This window comes from Ranitomeya variabilis, chromosome 7 (genome assembly GCF_051348905.1).
Source record: "Ranitomeya variabilis isolate aRanVar5 chromosome 7, aRanVar5.hap1, whole genome shotgun sequence".
Classification (NCBI taxonomy): Eukaryota; Metazoa; Chordata; class Amphibia; order Anura; family Dendrobatidae; genus Ranitomeya; species Ranitomeya variabilis.
Window position 1 is genome coordinate 18,275,736 of NC_135238.1, and position 19,868 is coordinate 18,295,603.

The following is a 19,868-nucleotide window of genomic DNA, read 5'->3' on the forward strand; positions in this document are numbered from 1 at the left end:
CACTGTGTACATACATTACATTACTGATCCTGAGTTACCCCCTGTATTATACCCCAGAGCTGCACTCACTATTCTGCTGGTGCAGTCACTGTGTACATACATTACATTACTGATCCTGAGATACATCCTGTATTATACCCCAGAGCTGCACTCACTATTCTGCTGGTGCAGTCACTGTGTACATACGTTACATTACTGATCCTGAGTTACATCCTGTATTATACCCCAGAGCTGCACTCACTATTCTGCTGGTGCAGTCACTGTGTACATACGTTACATTACTGATCCTGAGTTACCTCCTGTATTATACCCCAGAGCTGCACTCACTATTCTGCTGGTGCAGTCACTGTGTACATACATTACATTACTGATCCTGAGTTACCTCCTGTATTATACCCCAGAGCTGCACTCACTATTCTGCTGGTGCAGTCACTGTGTACATACATTACATTACTGATCCTGAGTTACATCCTGTATTATACCCCAGAGCTGCACTCACTATTCTGCTGGTGCATTCACTGTGTACATACATTACATTATTGATCCTGAGTTACATCCTGTATTATACCCCAGAGCTGCACTCACTATTCTGCTGGTGCAGTCACTGTGTACATACATTACATTACTGATCCTGAGTTACATCCTGTATTATACCCCAGAGCTGCACTCACTATTCTGCTGGTGCAGTCACTGTGTACATACATTACATTACTGATCCCGAGTTACATCCTGTATTATACCCCAGAGCTGCACTCACTATTCTGCTGGTGCATTCACTGTGTACATACATTACATTACTGATCCTGAGTTACCTCCTGTATTATACCCCAGAGCTGCACTCACTATTCTGCTGGTGCAGTCACTGTGTACATACATTACATTACTGATCCCGAGTTACCTCCTGTATTATACCCCAGAGCTGCACTCACTATTCTGCTGGTGCAGTCACTGTGTACATACGTTACATTACTGATCCTGAGTTACCTCCTGTATTATACCCCAGAGCTGCACTCACTATTCTGCTGGTGCAGTCACTGTGTACATACATTACATTACTGATCCTGAGTTACATCCTGTATTATACCCCAGAGCTGCACTCACTATTCTGCTGGTGCAGTCACTGTGTACATACGTTACATTACTGATCCTGAGTTACCTCCTGTATTATACCCCAGAGCTGCACTCACTATTCTGCTGGTGCAGTCACTGTGTACATACATTACATTACTGATCCTGAGTTACCTCCTGTATTATACCCCAGAGCTGCACTCACTATTCTGCTGGTGCAGTCACTGTGTACATACATTACATTACTGATCCTGAGTTACATCCTGTATTATACCCCAGAGCTGCACTCACTATTCTGCTGGTGCATTCACTGTGTACATACATTACATTACTGATCCTGAGTTACATCCTGTATTATACCCCAGAGCTGCACTCACTATTCTGCTGGTGCAGTCACTGTGTACATACATTACATTACTGATCCTGAGTTACATCCTGTATTATACCCCAGAGCTGCACTCACTATTCTGCTGGTGCAGTCACTGTGTACATACATTACATTACTGATCCCGAGTTACATCCTGTATTATACCCCAGAGCTGCACTCACTATTCTGCTGGTGCATTCACTGTGTACATACATTACATTACTGATCCTGAGTTACCTCCTGTATTATACCCCAGAGCTGCACTCACTATTCTGCTGGTGCAGTCACTGTGTACATACATTACATTACTGATCCCGAGTTACCTCCTGTATTATACCCCAGAGCTGCACTCACTATTCTGCTGGTGCAGTCACTGTGTACATACATTACATTACTGATCCCGAGTTACCTCCTGTATTATACCCCAGAGCTGCACTCACTATTCTGCTGGTGCAGTCACTGTGTACATACATTACATTACTGATCCTGAGTTACCTCCTGTATTATACCCCAGAGCTGCACTCACTATTCTGCTGGTGCAGTCACTGTGTACATACATTACATTACTGATCCTGAGTTACATCCTGTATTATACCCCAGAGCTGCACTCACTATTCTGCTGGTGCAGTCACTGTGTACATACATTACATTACTGATCCTGAGTTACATCCTGTATTACACCCCAGAGCTGCACTCACTATTCTGCTGGTGCAGTCACTGTGTACATACATTACATTACTGATCCTGAGTTACATCCTGTATTATACCCCAGAGCTGCACTCACTATTCTGCTGGTGCAGTCACTGTGTATATACATTACATTACTGATCCTGAGTTACATCCTGTATTACACCCCAGAGCTGCACTCACTATTCTGCTTTTTGGAGACACTCACTATTCTGCTTTTTGGAGATTTCAGCTCAGAGTTCTGCAGAAATGTTAATGTATCATGGCGCAGCTATTAAAACATCAGAAAGTAAATTTCAAGAAGAGCCCAAATTCTGCAGGTTCCTTTGGGGCCCCCTGCGTAGAGTACTGGCTCTGCAGTTCCTGCCAGGGATCATTTCAGCGTGTACCGTACTCTTGGGAGCGGTACATTCAGCCGTGTTCAGCACCATCTGCTTCTTGGCACCGCTCTGCCTGGCGCACACAAGGCTCTGCACGGTGTATTTCCGCGAGGGTCAGATACGGCAGCGGAGCCATGTATGGCAGAGCAAACAGCCGGCATTTGCCCAGAAACGCCGCGGCCAGCATTGGCTGTAATTAAATGCTCATTTAACCTAATTACCTATTTTACACAGCGGGGGCCGGCACCTCTATGGAGATGGCCTGAGCGCATTTATTTTTAATTTTCATATTAATCCACAAAGGAAAATTACAAGAAGGAAAGGAAACAATGAACGCGACGAGGACGGCGAGACGCCCAAAGTCCGCCAACTTCAGAATTATAGAGAGGGGAACTTTATAAAACCAGCGACCGATGCTGCACGTACCAGGGAGGATGCAGGGGGTGAGCCGGGCTTCTTAGTCACAAAATAAACAAAAAATATATATATACAAAACCATAAACAACTACAAATACCAGCATTTCTTCCAAAATGGCGACTGTGCAACACAAGGCCTTAAACATTTCACTTCCATTTTGCTACAATATATGAAAAATAAGTAAAATATGGCAACTTTACAGAACATTACAATTTAAAATAATTAGAATAGTTTTCTGTTCACAGCTTCCATGCAGAACAATGTATTTCCAATGTAACAGAAAACAAAGACCGTGCAAAATATTCCTGCATGCCAAAGTAATAAATGAGTAATCTCCACCAAATCACCGGTTATCTGAATATCACAGCTTCACGGGACCCAAAAACTCCAAAACAAAAAGGCATCACTGGAAATAATGCGAGGAGAATTACCAAAATATTGGACGGGACTACAACCGTGTTATGTAACTGGCACTGGACACTCGCCAAGTGGTATAAGCATGCTGTCACTGTGATACATTACATTCAGGAAGTTTAACATAGAAGTAAAACAAAAATACAGAGATGATCTACATCCTTTACTGCCAAAGAGGTACAAAGGGCACAAAAGAGGAAAATACACAGAATATATTCTAAGAGATTTGTAATACTGCCCCCTATCTACAAGAATATAACTACTATAATACTGCCCCTATGTACAAGAATATAACTACTATAATACTGCTCCTATATACAGGAATATAACTACTATAATACTGCTCCTATGTACAAGAATATAACTACTATAATACTGCTCCTATGTACAAGAATATAACTACTATAATACTGCCCCTATGTACAAGAATATAACTACTATAATACTGCTCCTATGTACAAGAATATAACTACTATAATACTGCCTCATATGTACAAGAATATAACTACTATAATACTGCCCCTATCTACAAGAAAATAACTACTATAATACTGCTCCTATCTACAAGAATATAACTACTATAATACTGCTCCTATGTACAAGAATATAACTACTATAATACTGCTCCTATGTACAAGAATATAACTACTATAATACTGCCTCCTATGTACAAGAATATAACTACTATAATACTGCTCCTATGTACATTATAACTACTATAATACTGTCCCTATGTACAAGAATATAACTACTATAATACTGCCCCTATGTACAAGAATATAACTACTATAATACTGCTCCTATGTACAAGAATATAACTACTATAATACTGCCTCCTATGTACAAGAATATAACTACTATAATACTGCCCCTATCTACAAGAAAATAACTACTATAATACTGCTCCTATGTACAAGAATATAACTACTATAATACTGCTCCTATGTACAAGAATATAACTACTATAATACTGCTCCTATGTACAAGAATATAACTACTATAATACTGCCTCCTATGTACAAGAATATAACTACTATAATACTGCTCCTATGTACATTATAACTACTATAATACTGTCCCTATGTACAAGAATATAACTACTATAATACTGCCCCTATGTACAAGAATATAACTACTATAATACTGCCCCTATGTACAAGAATATAACTACTATAATACGGCTTCTATATACAAGAGTATAACTACTATAATACTGCCCCCTATCTACAAGAATATAACTACTATAATACTGCTCCTATGTACAAGAATATAACTACTATAATACTGCTCCTATGTACAAGAATATAACTACTATAATACTGCTACTATGTACAAGAATATAGCTACTATAATACTGCTCATATGTACAAGAATATAACTACTATAATACTGCCCCCTATGTACAAGAATATAACTACTATAATACTGCTCCTATGTACAAGAATATAACTACTATAATACTGCTCCTATGTACAAGAATATAACTACTATAATACTGCTCCTATGTACAAGAATATAACTACTATAATACTGCTACTATGTACAAGAATATAACTACTATAATACTGCTCCTATGTACAAGAATATAACTACTATAATACTGCCTCTATGTACAAGAATATAACTACTATAATACTGCCCCCTATGTACAAGAATATAACTACTATAATACTGCCCCTATGTATAAGAATATAACTACTATAATACTGCTCCTATGTACATTATAACTACTGTAATACTGTCCCTATGTACAAGAATATAACTACTATAATACTGCCTCTATGTACAAGAATATAACTACTATAATACGGCTTCTATATACAAGAGTATAACTACTATAATACTGCCCCTATGTACAAGAATATAACTACTATAATACTGCTCCTATGTACAAGAATATAACTACTATAATACTGCCCCATATGTACAAGAATATAACTACTATAATACTGCCCCTATGTACAAGAATATAACTACTATAATACTGCCCCCTATGTACAAGAATATAACTACTATAATGCTGCCCCCTATGTACAAGAATATACCGGTAACTACTATAATACTGCTCTATGTACAGGAATATAACTACTATAATACTGCTCCTATGTACAAGAATATAACTACAATAATACTGCCCCCTATGTACAAGCATATAACTACTATAATACTGCCCCCTATGTACAAGAATATAACTACTATAATGCTGCCCCCTATGTACAAGAATATACCGGTAACTACTATAATACTGCTCTATGTACAGGAATATAACTACTATAATACTGCTCCTATGTACAAGAATATAACTACTATAATGCTGCCCCCTATGTACAAGAATAAAACCACTATAAGGGTATGTTCACACGTTCCTGATTTCAATCCTTTTTTTTCAGGACAAAAACCGCAGCTCTTGGCAGAAAACGCAGGTGCGGTTTTTGGTGCGTTTTTGATGCGGTTTTTAGTGCGGTTTTTTATGCAGTTTTCTCTGCAGATTGTCTGTGTTTGACACAAATAAAGCTTTAACTGCAGTGGGGAAAAAAAAAAAAAAGAAATGATGTCATTTCCTTGTCCAACCCTTTTCTTCTTCCATCCTCCATTTTGGGACTAAACACCAAAATGAGTGGACGTGTTTTGAATGACAGCGCTCCGCAGAGTGCTGAGCGTAGGCCAGATCACAGCCCGCGGATCCAGCTCTATTCAGCTATTTAAGTCTACGTTCACATTTGCGGTCTGTGCCGCAGCGTCGGGTGCCGCAGCGTCGCCGCATGCGTCATGCGCCCCTATATTTAACATGGGGGCGCATGGACATGCGTCGCGCTTGCGTTTTGCGCCGCATGCGTCACTGCGGCGCACGCGTCCGGGCGCAGAGGACGCAGCAAGTTGCATTTTTGCTGCGTCCAAAATCAATCAAAAAAAGGACGCATGCGGCGCAAAACGCAGCGTTGTGCATGCGTTTTGCTGCGTTTTTGTTTGCGTTGTGCGTTGCGCCGACGCTGCGGCGCACAACGCAAATGTGAACGTAGCCTAAGTGCCACGTATTTAAGTGCCACGTATCACGTATTTAAGTGCCACGTATTTCAGTGCCACGTATATACGCGCCACGTATTTCAGTGCCACGTATTTCAGTGCCACGTATGACGTATTTCAGTGCCACGTATTTCAGTGCCACGTATTTAAGTGCCACGTATCACGTATTTAAGTGCCATGTATATACGTGCCACGTATTTCAGTTGCACGTATTTTTGCTATTGTAAGGTGGCATTAATCCCGGTTAATAATGGAGAGGCGTCAATAAGACGCCTATCCATTATTAATGCTATCAAAGGGTTAAATGGCGGAAAAAATTGGCGTGGGCTCCCGCGCAATTTTCTCCGCCAGAGTGGTAAAGCCAGTGACTGAGGGCAGATATTAATAGCCAGGAGAGGGTCCATGGTTATTGGCCCCCCCGTGGCTACAAACATCTGCCCCCAGCCACCCCAGAAAAGGCACATCTGGAAGATGCACCTATTCTGGCACTTGGCCACTCTCTTCCCACTCCCTGTAGCGGTGGGATATGGGGTAATGGGGGGTTAATGCCACCTTGCTATTGTAAGGTGGCATTAAGCCCGGTTAATAATGGAGAGGCGTCAATAAGACGCCTATCCATTATTAATCTAATGAAAGGGTTAAAAAAAAACCCACAAACACTAGAAAAAAAATATTTTAATGAAATAAAGACACACACTTTTTGACCATATTTTATTGTACGCTCAATCCGTCCTGAAGACCCTCGACCTGAAAAAGATGAAAAATAAAAAAACAAATTCATACTCCCTGGCCCTGTCCGCAGAAATCCATCGAGGGTCCCACGAAGATCTTCCATGGAGAACAGACACATCCAGAGATATGTCTGCTCTCCACGGCTGCAGCAACACACTGACAGGAGCCATAGTTCCTGTCGGTGTGTCACTGCGCATGCGCGAGCGAGTTTACCGGCGGTCATTGACCCCGGCACTCTCGCTTAACGGCAGTGCTGCGTGGGAAAGTTCAACGCAGCTGTACTGCCGTTAACCGAGACGCCGGAGCCATTGAACTCCGGAACAGTGCGCGATACACTGCTAGGAGCTTCGCTCCTGGCAGTGTATCGCCGGAGAGCAGCCGATCGGCGTGGGACACTCGTTTTATGGATTCTGCGGACAGGGAGTATGAATTTGATTTTTTATTTTGTGATTTTTTCCTGGAGGATCGAGGGCTTCGCCTACAAGTGTGCTGTTGGTGAGTATATACTCTATGTTATGTGTTGTATGTACTGTACTGTGTGTCATGTATGTGTACTGTGTGTAGGTGTTTTGTGTAACTTTACAATTGTGCTAAGTCGCCGGACACAGGGACAACTCTCCCATCCTAATACCGGATGGGAGTAGTAGTTCCATACGGCGACTTAGCACAATGGAGGCACTATCGTCGCATGGGGACACACACGCATACACACACACATACATACATACACACACACACACATACCAAATCAATCACGATCCCCATGCGACGGTATGCCTCCGTCACTTCGGAACACACTCCGCCCACGCACTTCCGCCCACGCACTTCCGGCCGCTTCCCCGCACTTCCTGCTGCAGCGGTTCTGCACCACAAACCGCAATAAAACCCGCAGATATATTTTTGATCTGCGGGTTTTACTGCGGGTTTGACCTCACAATGGAGGTCTATGGGTGCAGAACCGCTGCAGTTTCGGACAAAGAAGTGACATGCTCCTTCTTTTTTCCCGCAGCTATTCAGCGCGGCTTTTTATTTTAAATTCAGGATCATGTGCACAGCGGTTCCTGTTTTCCATAGGGTACATTGTATTGTACCCTGCATGGAAAAAAGCTAAACCGCCGCGGTTCCGCAGTAAAAAACGCACTGTGTGAACATGGCCTAATACTGCCCCTATGTACAAGAATATAACTACTATAATACTGCTCCTATATACAAGAATATAACTACTATAATACTGCTCCTATGTACAAGAATATAACTACTATAATACTGCTCCTATGTACAAGAATATAACTACTATAATACTGCCCCCTATGTACAAGAATATAACTACTATAATACTGCCCCTATGTACAATAATATAACTACTATAATACTGCCCCTATGTACAAGAATATTACTACTATAATACTGCTCCTATGTACAAGAATATAACTACTATAATGCTGCCCCCTATGTACAGGAATATAACTACTATAATACTGCCCCTATGTACAAGAATATAACTACTATAATACTGCTCCTATGTACAAGAATATAACTACTATAATACTGCCCCTATGTACAGGAATATAACTACTATAATACTGCTCCTATGTACAAGAATATAACTACTATAATACTGCTCCTATGTACAGGAATATAACTACTATAATACTGCTCCTATGTACAGGAATATAACTACTATAATACTGCCCCCTATGTACAAGAATAAAACTACTATAATACTGCCCCTATATACAAGAATATAACTACTATAATACTGCCCCCTATGTACAAGAATATAACTACTATAATACTGCCCCTATGTACAGGAATATAACTACTATAATACTGCTCCTATGTACAAGAATATAACTACTATAATACTGCTCCTATGTACAAGAATATAACTACTATAATACTGCCCCTATGTACAAGAATATAACTACTATAATACTGCCCCTATGTACAAGAATATAACTACTATAATACTGCCCCTATGTACAAGAATATAACTACTATAATACTGCCCCTATGTAAAAAAAAATATAACTACTATAATACTGCCCCTACGTACAAGAATATAACTACTATAATACTGCCCCTACGTAAAGGAGAGTAAGGCTGCTTTGACACTAGCGTCGGTACGGGGCCGTCGCGCTGTGTCGGCCCAAGGTATCGACGCATACTGTGACAAAAATGCCCGACGTTGGCAGCGGAAGCAGTCTTAAGACGCTTCCGCTGCTTCATTGTAAGGTCCGGGGAGGAGGGGGCGGAGTTTCGGCCGCACATGCGCGGTCGGAAATGGCGGTCCCGACGCACAAAAAAACGTTACATGTAACTTTTTTTGTGCCGGCGGTGCGCCAAAACACATAAAAATCAACAGTTTTCATAAACTTTGTAGTTTTTCTGTTCAGAAAATGTTGCTTCTTTCTCCTCCAGGACTGATCTTTCAATCTTAATTAAAGGGTAAAAGCTGTAAAATCTGTATTCAGTGCAGACAGATCTTCTTCCCATTACTGATATAGGAGATGACACTTGGTGCTTTTAAAACTCTATGGAGAAATGAGGGGGAGGAGCTAGAGGCGGAGACAGACATTCTGCTGCAAGTTCTCCTGCAAATGTAAAAGTAACAGTACTGCAAACTCCATTATATAAAATCAGAACAGGTCTCCATAACCTGTAAAAGTCAGACTGCATGGACTTACCAGTGACTCCTGAAGATGGCCAAAAATATGATAAGAGCCCCCAAGATGTAGCATGCAGCGTATGGGGATCCAAAAATCCTGGAGAGCGCGTGAGTGTGGTACTCCCATCTGGCCACCTGTGGGGACAATAACCAATGTCATGATCTAGCCAAAAAAGCATAGATTAGCAGTATTATATGGACACGATGATTGAGATTTATCTTTCCTGGCTTATCTTGGGGCTGTCCTTTACCTTCGCACTGCGCATGCGCCAAATGCTGCACGAATGTGGAATAGATCAGGACCTGACCGCCATTTTGGCTTTATGTAGTGATCGTAGCGGTGATACTATACTGGCACTGTGTGGCGTTACTATATGAACACTATGAATTAGATTTATCATTACTGGTTTATTTTGGACTGTCCTTTACCTTTGCACTGTGCATTCTCCAGATTCTGCACAAGTCTGGAATAGATCAGGACTGGACAGTCATTTTGGCTTTATGTAATGGCGGTAGCGGTGATACTATACTGGCACTGTGTGGCGGTACTATATGAACACTATTAATTAGATTTATCATCATTACTGGTTTATTTTGGGCTGTCCTTTACCTTTGCACTGTGCATTCTCCAGATTCTGCACAAATCTGGAATAGATCAGGACTGGACTGTCATTTTGGCTTTATGTAATGGTGGTTGCGGTGATAATATACTGGCACTGTGTGGCGGTACTGTATGAACACTATTAATTAGATTTATCATTACTGGCATATTTTGGGCTGTCCTTTCCCTTCGCACTTCCGCATGCGCCAAATGCTGTACGAATCTGGAATAGATCAGGACCAGACCGTCATTTTGGCTTTATGTAATGGCGGTAGCGGTGATACTATACTGGCACTGTGTGGCGGTACTATATGAATATCTGCAAAAATCTGGAAGAAACCAAGGCTGGACCGCCCTTTTGATTCTTTACAGGTAGTCTTTGCTATTTTATAACTTTTTTTTTTCATGCTCCATTCCTGGGAGCGACAGCGATTACCGACCTTTGGCAGCGGTTTAGGCACAGTACATAGGACACGTTCCCCATTTAGTCGTCCCGTACACATTCGTTACCATTGCTGCATTAGTTCTATTGTCCGTGTGTGACTCGAGTGGCATGGCAACCCGCGGCCGGGCATCACCCAGAGCAGCATCCTGGTGTTATGATGCCATTGTACCTCCGCTTGCTGTGTGCACAATAAGGAGATTACCCCATTTCCCATCTATCAGTCTGGGGCCGACCGCATTTCCCTAGATACAACTTTTGTTTATTAGCCAAACCTCGGGTATCCAAGCAGATGCCCCAACGCCTATTGGGAAGGTCGGGTGCCGGCTGCGTCACTCCCGAGTTCCTCTGCACCGTCCCATACAAATGGGCACAATACAGCTAATCAGCTCATTACCTGAATCAGGATAATGGCCATTTACTGGAAAAAAAAAAAAAAGAAAAAAGTAATAAACCCCCAAAAGGCAAATATTCCGGGCAGGAGATAGGCGCCCAGCACGGGCACCGGGGCCACCTTGCTGTGACAACCGGAGTCATCGCTCCCAAACATATCATGGCTGCACAATAGGATATGACCCTGCCTGCCTGAGCGTGCACAGACCTGGCACACGAACGCCATGCCCTTGGAAACCACCAAGACCGACTCATTGTAGCAAAATCTCAGCTGTGCGGGCAGGCAGGACGAGGCCAGGTTTTCACTTCTTCATCGTATCCATTCACACTGGGCAAGCGGAGATTTCGGTGAAACAGTTGCAAAAAATAAAGTGCGGATCCTGGCGATATTGGTCACGTGGGTCTTGACGTCCCCGTGGGCAGCAGGGCCGGGCGGGCGGACCCTCCCCGTCTTCTCGTACAGCTGTCAGTGCAGATTTTCCTAGAATTCTGTCCTATGTGATATATGGAAATGAGCCGAGACCCCACAACACAGGAGCGACTGCAACCATTCCCATAAAGTCTCCGGCCATAGAATCTTATGGGGCCGTAAAAGCGGGCCCCTTACTATTTTGCAAAGGCTCGTTAAGAGCTCTGTTTTGTTTTTTGTTTTTTTTCCTCTTAACCCCTTCAAGATCAAGTCCTTTTTATCCTTTAGACTCGCCTTGAGCACCTCATCCGGTCCCAGATTTCATCCACAGTTATGGCAGCCGAGGGGATTATTTTTGTATTTACTAAGAAAATGTTCTAAACTCTCTTGCCAGAATGAGCTCGCTGACGGATTCTCAGTTAACTCATTCTTCAGCGATCAATAGAGAAAGTCTATGGAAGGCCAAGCCGAGCAAACGTTTTAATGAAACCCAATTGCAAAAAGACAAAAAAAAAAAAAAAAAGTGTAGCGTTTTTACTTTTAATTGCATATTAAGCAATTACAAATGATGTTTGCAGAAGTGTACTTTCCCTTTAACATGAGCTAGTGTTAGTGCGGGGAACACCAGGTGTTATGGAAGTTCACGCTGTACAGATATGAGCCGCTCACCGCCGTCGTGTACCGTACGGCAGATGTCTGTGCCGCGTCCCTGACTCTGGGAGGAAACACCAGGTGCACCGGATTTCAACACAGGTTCGTCTGTCCCAGCCAGGCAGCTCCTTTCACGTGCAAAAGTGTCTAATACGTGAGCACCCATCACTGGGCTCTCTGGTCACACCCCACATTGCCTAATGGACCTTGCAGTTGTGAGTAATTAGACTGAAAATATCTTCCTGTCCTCTCCTATAATAACTTAATGGCCTCCAAGTTTCTGATACAAAGCCCCAAATCCACCGTATAGACACAAATAATAAAATTAGTTTGTCTTCAGCCACCACCAGAGGGAGCTTGTGAGCTTACTGCATACATATCTTGAGCTCCCCCTGGTGGATTTTTGGGGCATTACATCCCCAGAAAAAAAAAAAAAAGATAATTTCTACAAATTATTTCAAAATAAGTAATTTTTACATATATTTGCCCACAGGCGGGTGGACTATTTTCCTGCTGATCTGATTTATTCTCAGGCACTGGTAATCAGGAGTGATCATTATGACCAGTTGGGAGTTACCGACCTGAATTTTTCTTCTTGTTTTGACTGGTACAATATTATAGCTACACAGGCCACGTGATGACACGCGTATAGTGACATCTGGTTGACCGGTTCCCAGTGTACATCATCATTTAGCCGTGCAATATGTTGCAATAAGCAAGATGTTTCCTGCAAAATCTGGGAGCTCTGTAAGTATCAGCCAAATAAAAGGGGGAAAAAATGGCCTGAAAATAAATAATTGCCCATTAGGAATCTAATTGTGGAACACACGCGCTTCTGTCCAGGACAGGACAACGGTCTTGTGTCTGGATGGATGACCCAAGTCTCATCACGGCACAGTTACTTGGCAGTCAGGAGTGTCGGCCATGGCTGGGCTTATCTGGATTGCGGCTGAATGGTCAAGGTCCTAATGGCAGAAGAGCCGGAGCGAGCGGAGGTCAGGGTGATGCGTGCACTGCAGAACCAGAACAGACGGATGAGCATGTTATACAAATACTATTCATGAAAATGCAGTGTCAACATGTGGTCCCCAACTGAGTATTAAAGGGGTTTACTGGTCCAAAAATCATACAGAACTGTGCACTGCTCTCCTGCCACCCCGATGGCCGCACTGCTCTCCTGCCACCCCGACGGCCACACTGCTATCCTGTCACCCCGACGGCCACACTGCTCTCCTGACACTCCGATGGCCACACTGCTCTCCTGACACCCCGACGGCCACACTGCTATCCTGTCACCCCGACGGCCACACTGCTATCCTGTCACCCCGACGGCCACACTGCTCTCCTGTCACCCCAATGGCCGTAGTGGTCCCCTATCACTCCAATGGCCACACTGCTCTCCTGACACCCCGACGGCCACACTGCTCTCCTGTTACCCCGATGGCCACACTGCTCTCCTGTTACCCCGATGGCCACACTGCTCTCCTGACACTCCGACGGCCACATTGCTCTCCTGACACCCCGACGGCCACACTGCTCTCCTGTCACTCCGATGGCCACACTGCTCTCCTGACACCCCAACGGCCACACTGCTCTCCTGTCACCCCGATGGCCACACTGCTCTCCTGTCACCCCGATGGCCACACTGCTCTCCTGACACTCAGACGGCCACATTGCTCTCCTGTTACCCCGATGGCCACACTGCTCTCCTGTTACCCTGATGGCCACACTGCTCTCCTGTCACTCCGATGGCCACACTGCTCTCCTGACACCCCGACGGCCACACTGGTCTCCTGTCACCCCGATGGCCGCAGTGGTCCCCTATCACTCCAATGGCCGCACTGGTCTCCTGTCACTCCGATGGCCACACTGGTCTCCTTTCATCCACATCAGTGTAGACACTCCCTGACCTCCAGAGACGCTGCCTTGAACCACTGCTGGATTCTGGGCAATTGTGAACCACTAGACCAGGGATTTTAATACAGTCCCTTTAGACAATAACTTATGAAAAGGCACCCTTTATCAGAAATATTACATACAGCGGTGACATAATAGACATTGCAGTAAGTATTAATCCGCTTTAACCCAGGGGATGTTGGTAAAAATCTGCTAGAAACAAGGGCTCCATATATTACTCCACATGGATGTTATGACGATGATGATTACTGATAAACACCGGGAATACAATATAGAAAATTATTCTGATTATATAACCAAGCGGATATAATTAAATATCAGTAACATTATTAGATTACTACTATAATAAACCACAACCCACCAGGGATAGTATCAATATCCTTAAACCACCAGGGATAGTATTACTAACCCACTAAATGGCAGAATTAGTGAAACTACTCCATTTGAAAAGATTTTAAAAAGTTACAAGAGACGAGGACTATTACTGTATTAAGAATAAACCCACCAGACACCAGGGTTATCCGTGGTAATCCACCAGACACTAGTGACATCACCGCTAATCCGCCAGACACCAGGGATATCACCGCTAATCCGCCTGGCACCAGGGATATCACCGCTAATCCGCCAGACACCAGGGATATCACCGCTAATCCGCCAGACACCAGGGATATCACCGCTAATCCGCCAGACACCAGGGATATCACCGCTAATCCGCCAGACACCAGGGATATCACCGCTAATCCGCCAGACACCAGGGATATCACCGCTAATCCGCCAGACACCAGGGATATCACCGCTAATCCGCCAGACACCAGGGATATCACCGCTAATCCGCCAGACACCAGGGATACCGCCGCTAATCCGCCAGACACCAGGGATACCGCCGCTAATCCGCCAGACACCAGGGATATCGCCGCTAATCCGCCAGACACCAGGGATATCGCCGCTAATCCGCCAGACACCAGGGATATCGCCGCTAATCCTCCAGACACCAGGGATATCACCGCTAATCCGCTAGACACCAGGGATATCACCACTAATCCGCCAGACACCAGGGATACCACCGCTAATCCGCTAGACACCAGGGATATCACCGCTAATCCGCCAGACACCAGGGATATCACCGCTAATCCGCTAGACACCAGGGATATCACCGCTAATCTGCTAGATACCAGGGATATCACCGCTAATCCGCCAGACACCAGGGATATCACCGCTAATCCGCTAGACACCAGGGATATCACCGCTAATCCACCAGACACCAGGGATACCACCGCTAATCCGCTAGACACCAGGGATATCACCGCTAATCCGCCAGACACCAGGGATATCACCGCTAATCCGCTAGACACCAGGGATATCACCGCTAATCTGCTAGATACCAGGGATATCACCGCTAATCCGCCAGACACCAGGGATATCACCGCTAATCCGCTAGACACCAGGGATATCACCGCTAATCCACCAGACACCAGGGATACCACCGCTAATCCGCTAGACACCAGGGATATCACCGCTAATCCGCCAGACACCAGGGATATCACCGCTAATCCGCTAGACACCAGGGATATCACCGCTAATCTGCTAGATACCAGGGATATCACCGCTAATCCGCCAGACACCAGGGATATCACCGCTAATCCGCTAGACACCAGGGATATCACCGCTAATCTGCTAGATACCAGGGATATCACCGCTAATCCGCCAGACACCAGGGATATCACCGCTAATCCGCTAGACACCAGGGATATCACCGCTAATCTGCTAGATACCAGGGATATCACCGCTAATCCGCTAGACACCAGGGATATCACCGCTAATCTGCTAGACACCAGGGATATCACCGCTAATCCGCTAGACACCAGGGATATCACCGCTAATCTGCTAGATACCAGGGATATCACCGCTAATCCGCCAGACACCAGGGATATCACCGCTAATCCGCTAGACACCAGGGATATCACCGCTAATCTGCTAGATACCAGGGATATCACCGCTAATCCGCCAGACACCAGGGATATCACCGCTAATCCGCTAGACACCAGGGATATCACCGCTAATCCACCAGACACCAGGGATAGCACTGCTAATCCGCTAGATACCAGGGATATCACCGCTAATCCGCCAGACACCAGGGATATCACCGCTAATCCAGTACACAACAGGGATATCACCAGTAATCCACTAAGCACCGTGCATGATTGCTAATCCACCAAACACCAGGGACATCACCACTAATCCGCTATACACCAGGGATATCATTGCTAATCTACTATACACCAAGGATACCACTAATCCACTAGACACAACTGAAAATCCGCTGGGCACCACAGACATCATTGCTAATCCACTAGACACCAGCGACCCATGGGCTGGGGGGGGGGGGGGGAGCGACCCATGGGCTGGGGGGGGGGGGGAGCGAGCTTGTCTTCACATGACGGCCCGTCCAATGAACAGAACATAAGTCGCATATTAATTTGTCAGGTAATGATATGTGTACAGAAAAATCCTTAACGAGTTTATTTTTATCTGTTCTCTCTGGAAGCCTGCGGCAGGAACGATGCGAGCGCGGCTGGGACTGACGAGAGAACGACATGCTCACCACCCGCACGCTCGGCACTCATCTTTGACCTCCTGTTGCTCGCTTGTAATGGAGCGGGGCCGAGCGTTCTTCTTCGTGAGCGGCACAAACATGCAGTGCTCATCGTATAATCGCTCAGGTACAGGATCACAAAGTAAACCAGGCGCTAATACATGTGTGCACAGAGCTGCCAATCCCTGAAGACTGCTCATCACAGCTGAGGGTTTGTTACAACTGCATCCAGATTAGACTGCAGTCTATGAGCGAGGGAACTGTTCACACTAGCGTTATTCCTCGTCCGATCAGGGTTGGTGGCATTCTTCTAAGCTTTACCAGCATCACAGTTTTTGCCATTGAAAAGATCAGAACCCCAAAAGTCAAAGTCTTACTTAGTAATCGATGCCAATGTGAATACACCAGCATCGCAACTCAGCCCTCTCCTGATCGTTTACTACAATCCGTCGGTACAGGTATTTCTGTGTCAGATTGCTTTCTAGTAAGTGTTTTATCTCATCAAAGATCTGGATTCACAGTTACACAGTGCAGTACTGCTGTATAATGTCCTACATGCTGCTGCTCATGAACATGTGCTAGATAGACACAGGAGAGCAGGAATCCCCCATCTGTGTGTGCTGGGTATGGGAGACATCGTAGCAGCTGGTCTCATCTCACCAGCTCAGAGACCACTGATAATTAGAGACCGAGCCTGCAGAGGGGAAACCTGGTGAACACGCGAGTCCATAATGGCCAAAAATAGTGTTCTGTGCACACACGACAGCAAGCACTGAAATGCAAAGTATATTAGAAAGTTGCAGCACTCTTCTTTATACAGAGGGGCTTATTAGGGGTACTGGACCTTTATCATTTCTATCAGATGGATCCACATGCATCATGTAATCCGCTCGCCAGCAAACCATGAAAAAGGGAGATGAGCCGAGAGTAAAGAGACCTCCGTCAAACCGCAGCCAAAGCAGCAGATGGGCCAATATGGGTCTTAATGAACGGCCTCCACGTTGGGCTTCGAGCTGATGATTTACCTCGAATCATCCCCTGCGCCCCCACACTCCGGGGGCCGTGCATTGTATACCTGAGGTTCACCATTTCAGCAGCGGCCACTGTTACGTGGGGACCAGTGACGCATTTCATGCCGGAGGTCGTCCCGGTCCACAGAAAGACAGATTGGACTCCTGGGTCTCTCCGGACGCCCCGTGCTCGAGACGACCACAAGGGACTTCATCAGCAACATGTGACAAGGGTTAAAGGGCAATTCCCAGACGCCAGAGACACTGCAAATACAGATGCACTATTGACAAACTGCTGCTAGCCCCCAGAAATCCGAGAACATGGGTCCCAAAGTCCTTTTTAAATGGATGGGTAGTGAGCCTGCACACCCACCGCTCCATTCACTTCTATAGGTTCATGAGAGCAGAAGAGTGCATGTGTGACCATTTGGTGCATTGTTGTGTTCCTCCCCCATACTTTACACTGCAGCTCTGCCAGTTAAGTATGACAATAATAACTCAGCCACAAAGTGAAGACCCCATAACGCTACAGAGCGGGGTGCAGACGTACATCACAAAGCACAATGCCGAGCGTCGGATGGAGTGGTGTAAGGCCACCACCACTGGACTCTGGAGGAGACGTGTTCTGTGCAGTGACGGATCGCACTTCTCTATCTGCGTTTGACGGAGGAGTCTGGGTTTGGCGATTCCAGGAGGACGTTACCTCCGGACTGCATTGTGCCCCGTGTACAGATGGTGGAGGATAATGCTATGGGCTGTTATCAGGGGGCAGCCTCGACCCCAGCACAAGACATTGTGGACAATGGTATCTTCAGGATTTGTGAGAACAGTTTGGGGGAAGGCCCTTTTCTGTTTTGACGGTGCCCAGTGTACAAGCTCCATAAAGACACGGCTTGGTGGATGGGTTTGGTGACCTCAGCCCCATCCAACATCTATAATGGCGATTGTGACCCCGGCCTCCTCCCATTATCAGTGTTAGATGTCACAAATGACCCCGGCCTCCTCCCATTATCAGTGTTAGACCTCACAAATGCTTAAAGGGGCAAAACTTCCCACAATTCTGTTAAAAAAAAATCCTTCCCAGAAGAGCGTGAGCCATTATATCTGCAGAGTGACGACTCCATATTACTGTCTATGGATGTAGAATGGGAGGTCAGAAGAGCTCCTGTAGGTGAATGTGGAGGGGCACATACTTTTCACTATGTAGTGCGCCTCATTGGTTAGCAGACAGCGATTACATAAGGCTCAGGGACGCAGCCTCCGGTGATCGGGGGCTCAGGAGCAGACACAAAGCTTTTACTTGGAAAGAACAAACTCATAAAACACAGACAGGAAAACAAAGCGGAGCGAATTCATGTTACTCAAGGCTGCAGGAAGAAGCTGTACATGTACCGACAGCACAAAACGCCAGCGTCAGCTCTCCATACACCTGAAGGAACACACAGATCTCGCCTGTCCTCTCGTACGGTTTGTGTCCCTACGGAGAAATCCGGCAGCCGCAAGTTCCTGGAGTCCAAAACCTTCAGCGCTTTCTGAAAAGGGAAACTTTAAGCATCAAAGAAAAGGAAGTAAAGGACGACTTCAGTAACTACTGATATTCACGGAGTCTCCTTTTAGGCCCCGATTTTACACGATTTGATCCCTTTATTGGAGAGTCTGGCAGGAAGCCTCTCATGGAGAACAGGGGTGCTCAGCCGAGCCGAACGTTCTCGTGCATGGAGGAGTCAGGAGAGATAGCGGTGGGCCGACCGATCATTCAGCCGACTGCCGTCTATTGTGTATGGCCAGCTTTAGTCTAGAACGTCATGGGGGGGCTCATTGTAAAATTGGGGCCCTAAAAAGGTTATTCCAGTCTCTGCAAATCATCATCTGTCCACAGGATAGGCGATACCATGCTCGGCCGTCCACCGATTCATCACCAGTTCTAGTGAGGCGAGAATAGGAGCTATGACGCCTACCATACTCCCCACACAGACTCAGGGGATTCCAGCTCTGCAGTCTCTATGTAGAACATGTTCAGAAGCTGTAACAGTAGTATTCAGCACTATAGCTGTGATTCCAGCTCTGCAGTCTCTATAGAATATGTTCAGAAGC

The 19,868-nt window shown here is 45.2% G+C and overlaps 1 protein-coding gene across 6 annotated transcripts in view; it reads right to left on the reverse strand.

The window, feature by feature from the left end:
• PEMT (phosphatidylethanolamine N-methyltransferase) overlaps positions 1-19,868 on the reverse strand; it is a 77,428-nt gene that overhangs the window by 50,118 nt on the left and 7,442 nt on the right. For all 6 annotated transcript variants that reach the window (XM_077274317.1, XM_077274319.1, XM_077274313.1 and 3 more), the window contains one exon: positions 9,778-9,893. In XM_077274317.1, coding sequence (XP_077130432.1) covers positions 9,778-9,893 — 116 coding nt within the window. The remainder of the gene's footprint in view (positions 1-9,777; positions 9,894-19,868) is intronic.